We start from the raw sequence: 7,515 nt of genomic DNA, 5'->3' as shown, positions 1-7,515 counted from the left end.
TCAACTTGCTTCCCCTTCATCCCAGTCATGGTATTTACGAATCCAAGAGGGCAATCCATGGAGGCACACCAGGATACTCAGCACGAGACTGCCGTTTTTGATCCGGTTTGATTCTCCCATAGTCATTTTCATTTTGACTACGGAACATTTGATGTCACTAATGTTATTGTCTCAGATGATCTTTATATTTGTAAAACATCTGAAAGCAGGCAATGAGTGGACCTTTTCCTTGAAAATGGGCGCTGAAACTTCAATAATAAAGTAATTTTCTTTCTATAATTGGTCCCAGAAGGAACTTCAACATCAATTCACTATCTTATATATATATATATATATATATATATTATATAGTTATGAAACAACATTTTATCGTGAAAAAGAACCTCCAAATTCATACGGTTTTTGGAAAAATGATATGGAATCGAAAAACCCCGAGCGCCTCAATTTTTACCTTATTTGTATACTCTCAGATAGGGAAAACTCTGATGTTTATGGTAACACTAAGCACTTGAAACATATATTACATATTTTTTTCCTCTTCTCATACGATATGACTAACATCTCTCAATGATTTAGGTCTTTGGAAAATACACTCTTTTGGATATGAAGGAACTGTGAATCAGTGCATTACTCCTCCCAAGTATGTAAAATTAAATGATGAGTATCTCACTAATGTTCTCGTCAAGATAAATGCCAAGGTGATGATGATCTCTTTGACTCAATAGTATCATTTACAACTTTTACTTTTGTCATTTATGATATAACTTTCTTAAGTTTCAAACATTTTCTGTATAGCTTGGTGTATTGAATTCAGTGCTAGCTATTAAATGGCGATGAGGAATCCCTTCGGTAATTGGGATGAATATGTCTAATGGTACTTCTGGAATTCTGATGTCTCATCGATTGCCGAAGTAACCTTTTCTTAAAATTTCTTACTTGTGTTGTAGCTTCATGTACGCTTCTTGGGAAATTTGGTTCTCTTTTGAAATTTATGTGGCTAACACATAGGTTGTGAGCTTGAGAGGATTGCCGCTCACAATCTATGTGCGTACACAATCACATAGATTTGAAATTATTGATAATCTCTTTAACCGTGTGTCTTGGATAAAGATGATGATGATATGAGGTATAGTAAATATTTCAAGACGATTGGCAAAACTTTGAATGTATGATAAAACTGTGAAAACGAAGTTTGATTACAAGACTCAAATGTTGTTTCTGAGGGAGCTCTTGCCTGGCTTTCGGTCTGTCAAGTTCTGCAGTGAAACCCCATCACATTGCCATATAAAGGCAGCATATATATAATATAGAGATTTTCTAAAAGTAATTTAATATAGTTTTGTTAAATCAAGTACAATAATAATAATAGGATGGTGTGAGTGGATTTTAGTTTAATCAAGTTATTCGTAGTGAACTGGATCAACTGATACAACTAAGGACTTGCAAATGATCCATAAATATAGCTTTGGTTAATACATCAATGGTACCAAAATGTAAATATATTAGAAAATTAAAGGTAATCTAATTTTGTGCTTTTATTTTAATAGAATTGATAAAGGTAAAATAAATACAAATTTAACTTATATATATTATTTAATAACTTTGATTTACAAGAAAAATATTTCTTTTTTTTACCATAGACTACACATTTTACTTTGACAAAATAAGAAAAATCTTCAACAACTTAAAAAGAATAAGAGTATCAGTACATGAGTTAGAGCTACATCTTTTGTCTACAGCTCAGCTTAGAAGATAACAATAGAGGAAACACAACTAAGAACAATTTTCGGCACCATCCGAACTGTTTTTGTATTCTAAACTCAGTTTTGGTAATTTGGCAAATTAATAGAAAAGATTTTATTACAAAAATGTTTAAAACTATATACAACATTCAATCAACAAAAATTAGAACATTTTTCAATATGATAATTCTTCAATATATTATATTCGCATAACAAAACTAATTGTAATATTGTTAAAGTAACTAACCGCGCGGAAAATGACCTAGTATATATAGAAACCGATTGAAGATGATCTAAACGAATTTTTTTTCATTTTCGCAAGTTATAAAATTTTCTCCACTCCTTCAGTATATGTTTTTGTTCATAGAAGTGAAGAAATTGATTAATCTGGAATTTTCTTTATATGCCTAATTGTCTGCTCACCTAGCTATCTCGATTTATTGATTTATTGATCAAACAATTAAACTCGTAGTTTCTAGGAAGTTGTTTTTCTTTGTTTATATCAAGACAGCAATTACGTACGTGTCAAACTTTTATGGCGGCATTTATTGACCTTTGCAGTTGTTATATTCAGTATGTATAATACAGATTCTATTAAATGTTCAATAAGTGTCATAATGTAGTACACTTTGTTGACGCTATCTCATTATCTTAGAAGGTAGAGCCAAACTATTAGGTTTCTGTATTCGGCGACCACATGTCGTGTATAATATACACACACAAAAAAATGTCATTATTAAAGGCAATGCTAGTTAACTTACGTACTTTTTATCTAAAAATATCATTTAAAATATAAACTAAAAATTATCTAACTAATTACAAAATTGAAAACAAAATACTATTGACTACACGATTTTAAATTTAAAAATTACCAAAAAATGAAAACAACTTACATATTCAAACATCAAAAACTTTTCAAAAGATCGTACATTAAAAAAATCGAGGGAGTATAATTTAAATAAATAGCTGATATTGTTCAAAATTAAAATATTGTGTATATTTACCAGAAGTTTTGTGTGAAATTGAACAAATGTGAATCAATGAAATAAACTCACTGTTTCTTATAACCAAGTTGAAAAAAAAATGAAAATGTAAAATATAAAACAAAACAAATTGTATGTGGTATATATGTTTCTATTGATTTTTGTTGTTTCCTTCGCCGTCATGGTGGTTCGACCCATTGATCATAGAAGAAATAACGGATGCAAGAGCTGCCGTGAAATTCGGATCAGCAGTTAGTGCTGATATTGTATCAGCCACCGCGTGCGACTGTGCTGCCGACGGTGAGCCACTGGAAAACTGCAGCCCCGAGAATTTGGATTGGTTATACAATGCCTGACCTATTACATGAGGTAACATATTTGGAGGTAAATTTGTCATTTGTTGTTGCGGGCGCAGCATCAGTGAGTTGTGGTTGTTGGTAGCGGCGGCTGTGGAAGGGGAGGAACCATTAGGAAGCGGAGGTGCGTGAGTGAGGTCTAATGTGACTGTAGGGAAAGGGGCAGAGGCTGAGATCGTAGCCATGCTTGTGGAGCAAGGAAGAACAGCCCTGGCTAGTAAATTGGTAGGGTTCATCATCCCGTCTTGACTAGACATTGACCCGGATAGCAACATGTTAGCCGCGGCCATGGTTGTGGAAGCCATCGCCACTGCAGCTGGGGGCAATGGATGGTTATGGTTTCCCTCGTAGGTCGTTATTAGAATCGATCTGTCTTCCGCACAACGTTGGACCTATAAATATACAATTACGGACCAAACATTTTAGACAATCACTCAAAAATTCTATTTTAATTAATTATGAATCTTTTGTCTAATGGTTAAATCTTTTACAAGATTCTAAAACCGACTCGGTTCGTATGTTCTTTTTTCTAATTCACACATATACAAATACCGGAAATGAACCCAAGTTTTAACACATAAACGGCAATATATAGACCGATCAGTTTACATGTCTTTTTTTTGTATTTTTTCTTTTTATGTATAGTTTACATGTCTTTGCCCCCAAACATATTCAGTATCGTATTCCTACCTAGTTTTATGCTTTATATATGCAATTTGAATTGTTAAAAACAAAACTTGGATGACCAATATACATACTTGTTTGCGAACGGGACAACCCGTGGCCATTGTACAACGGTAATAAGCCCGCGGACATGGATTGCCTTTTGCCATCTTTTGGCCATACTTTCTCCATTGACATCCATCGCTTATCTATAAGAAAAAAAAACATAATTACAAACATAATTAATCTCTTTAGCATAGGTTTCATTTTGTGACGTAAGTCAATTAAATTTACCGTTTTAACTTTTGAGTATTGCCTAAATTCTTACCATACTAGCTTCCGATCGGGCCCGAACCGAGACGCGGGCTTTCCTCATCGTAGCTTCTGTGGATTGTTCAAACGTTGGTAAGCTACTGTTATTCACTTTCTGAACTTTGTTAGACTCGGTTTCAGGGCTTTCTTCACGTCCAAGTCTCTTTCCGTCCCTAACCTCGTTATTACGCCTCTCAACGGCAGAACAACCGCCTGAACGAGTCCTATCTTCCGATGAAGAATTTGACAAATCCTCGGCCTCACCTGCTGCTCTCGAAGGGCCTAGATCGATAAATTGCCTCGGTACTATCGTTTCCTCATGCTTTCCAGCAGCCTCTAATGCCTAAGATCATATAGTTTCGTCGATATTAACTTATCGTAAATCCCGTTCACTTGTGGTTAGTCAATCTATTATTAAATTACCTTATTCTGTTGTTGTTGCTGCTGTTGCATAAGTGAAACAAGATGCATATGAAGCGAAGTGTAATTGTTGCTCACTTGTGTAAGCAATTCTCTTAGCTTTTCATTCTCCATTGTCATTTTCTTCAGCTCATCTTGTAACTTAACCAACTAAGATTAACATAAAAAATTTACAATATCAAATTAAACCGGTTCCTTTCATCTATAAAGCAAATAATACAGTATTAATTAACACACGTAAAATTAAGAAAAATTACCTCATTATTTGCACGCTTATCTTCCATTTCGGACGATTCTCCATTGTCGATCACTGATTGATCACTCCGGGCATTAACCGTGGTTCGAAGGTTCAAACCGGTCTATTCAAAAATAAATTCACGATAATTAATGAGTATTTAAAAAAAAAATCATATTTCTTTTATGCGAGTTATCGAAAATTTCGAACTTACATTTATGTCAGTTCGATCATCTTGTTCCTCTTTCTTAACCCGTAATCCAGCGTCGTCAACTTCGTCCCGACTAACCCTAGACTTCTTGTCGGAGAAGAAATCCACTTCTCCGGGAACTTCACGGTCGTTTTCTCCGCCGACTCCACTAGAAGAATCATCATCTTCACGGTCACGAATACCGGAGAGACTTACGGGAAACCTGAATTCACTGCCGTCGGTGGACATATTCGTCTTTTGGTCATCCTCATCGCCCATTCTAGACATCGTCAATGGATTCAAGAAGCGGCGGTGGTTATTATTCTTGAAACGTTTAGGGTTTATGAGATCAAGAGAAGATGAATCAAGAGTAAGACCAGACCAACCTCTGTCCATAAATAAAAGAAAGAAGATCACGAGATGAACCGAAGGAGAAAGATGGTTATAAAGATATATAGAGAGAGAGAGAAAGTTGAAAGATTTTTTGTTTGGTTTGGTTTAGAGAGAGAGAAAGAGATTGTGAAGTCTTCTGCCAGAACATTAGACTCTCCTATAAAAAGGGTTTGGGACGTGGACCGGCTCTTTCTTCTTCTTTCGTCACATTTTTTTTGAAATTGTGAATTAAATAAACTTTGATTTTATTTTCCGGAGACTTTGAGAAAAAAATGAAAGATTTACGTCAGATCCTGCGTCATGCTGGGTCCTGACCTGACCCGAAAATCACCCGGATTCTAACCCCGTTTTATTTCCATGGTCATCTAATTAAAAATATATTCTTCGGAAAATCAGTATTTTAAAATATGGTATAGGTAGTTTTTAGTCACTGTCTATTTGCTAGGCACCTATAAATAGACATGTCGATTAGGGTCGGAACCTGCAGTCCAAATTCATTTGTCCCTAAAAATTACTGGATTTGGATTTAGTTTTATAAGTCCAAAAAAAATTGAGATGTTCGGGTTAAACCTATTTAGGTTAGGATCGGTCCAAAAACCCGAAATTTATATTTTCGTTTAAATATTATCATTTTTCCAATCAAAACCATTATTAGTATTGATATATTAATTTAATATTTTTGATTCAAACTCTAATAACACAAATATGAAAGTTGTTAATTCACCTTATTGGTTGATCACTACAAATGTCACATTTAAATTTGCAAATATATCTTCTTCTTTTATAACATGTTCTATTCAAACTTACAAAGTCAGAAACGTTTGACCATGTTTATCATAAATTTTGTTTTCTTATATATTTAGTTTTAATTTATATTTTATTATTTAAACTTTATTAAATTTGGTTAGTTTATAATATGTTTTAAAGCATACGAAAAAGTAAAACGTAAAAACATACGAAAAAGTAGAACATAACAAAGACGAAAAGTTTAAACTCACTTAATATTTTAAAACAAAAAGTTGAAACTGATTCTTTTTATGAAAATTCGTATGTATTAAAATAATAGAAGTGACAATGACAAATTATTTTTCGAAAAGTCCAAAAAATTTGAAAAGTCTTATAGCCCTGCAAGGACCGGACCGGACTTTGAATTATATGCTCAAAATATTTTCGGACGGGGCTGGACCAAACTCAAATATTTACGGGCTTAGTAGGTGACCATCCCGAATTGACAACCCTACCTATTAAGCCCTTACTACATATATTTAAATTCATATACACATTTGAAGGAAAAATTTATAAGAGTTTACATGTTTAATATGAATAGTATTAATATTTTTGTCTATTTTTCATTTGTATTTCTTTGATTTTTAAGATATATTATAGTTGTTTGGAATTACTCCAAAACTTAGTTAGATCCAAATTTGTATGCGCCATATAAAAGATCCAGGTCGAGTGGTATGACCCGATATTATCAAATTTATTTGTAATGTCAAAATCACGAGAAAATGGTTATGTGGCGGCGTGGCACAATGGTCTTCATATTTTAAAAGATCAAGAAAGTACATTGACTAGTTCCTTTGATCAAGAAAGTACAAGGACGAAAAGTTTGATCCACCGTCCCGTTTACTACGGCGCGTTCCATGTGATTATCTCTTTTTCCTTTCCCATTTATTAATTATTATATTCAAAATATAAGAAAACTGGACGATAAAATCAGAAAAAGAGAGAGGCTCACTGAGTCAACGACTTTGACGGCCCGGCTTGTTATGATCTGACTGGAGACCGGGTGTGCCGGTCCGTAGGTCTTACTTCCGTGTGCGGCTGGGTCCCATCCATGTTATATAGAAGAAACACATACAGTATAATTTTCGTTTTGACGAATTTTCTATAATAAATATGTCATACGAGTACGTCCTTAATTACTTTCTTATTTTTAGATTAAGAACTCGTTCTCTAAAGTCAAATTGTTATGTTTTTTGCCTACCACCGACTTGTTTTTGTTAATCATGGTTACCACAAGTGATTTGAAAAAGTATGTATGTTGAAAACTATTAAAGAATCCTTCCATAGCAGAATATGAAAAAATAAGTTTCTAACGCATTTTCAATCATATTCTATTTTTTACTCCGAATTCTATTTTAGAGTAAAATATTTTCAAAACTCCACTATATATTTATATATATAAAGTACTTTTATATATTCTTATGACATGAAAAAA

At 33.5% G+C, this 7,515-nt stretch overlaps 1 protein-coding gene across 1 annotated transcript; it reads right to left on the bottom strand.

Annotated features, from left to right (window-relative positions):
* Positions 1 to 2,717: 2,717 nt before the first annotated feature.
* On the bottom strand, positions 2,718 to 5,523 carry LOC106401560 (WRKY transcription factor 6). The gene is made up of 6 exons (XM_013842100.3): positions 4,926 to 5,523; positions 4,734 to 4,835; positions 4,480 to 4,626; positions 4,073 to 4,399; positions 3,840 to 3,953; positions 2,718 to 3,473 (listed from the first exon to the last, which is right to left on the bottom strand). Exons 1-6 carry the CDS (start codon positions 5,295 to 5,297, stop codon positions 2,877 to 2,879), a joined length of 1,659 nt encoding a protein of 552 aa, XP_013697554.1. The 5' UTR covers positions 5,298 to 5,523; the 3' UTR covers positions 2,718 to 2,876.
* Between the last annotated feature and the right edge of the window lie 1,992 nt (positions 5,524 to 7,515).

The sequence above is a fragment of the Brassica napus genome, chromosome C9 (assembly GCF_020379485.1).
Source record: "Brassica napus cultivar Da-Ae chromosome C9, Da-Ae, whole genome shotgun sequence".
Lineage (NCBI taxonomy): Eukaryota > Viridiplantae > Streptophyta > Magnoliopsida > Brassicales > Brassicaceae > Brassica > Brassica napus.
This window is presented reverse-complemented; position numbering and strand designations above follow the sequence as displayed.

Excerpts from the sequence above, each read along its gene's own strand:
- LOC106401560 (XM_013842100.3), bottom strand. The coding sequence starts at position 5,297 with ATGGACAGAGGTTGGTCTGGTCTTACTCTTGATTCATCTTCTCTTGAT. Across the intron at positions 4,627-4,733 it reads ATAAGCGTGCAAATAATGAG|TTGGTTAAGTTACAAGATGA; the intron begins GTAATTTTTCTT and ends TGTTAATCTTAG. Across the intron at positions 3,954-4,072 it reads CCCGATCGGAAGCTAGTATG|ATAAGCGATGGATGTCAATG; the intron begins GTAAGAATTTAG and ends TTTTTCTTATAG.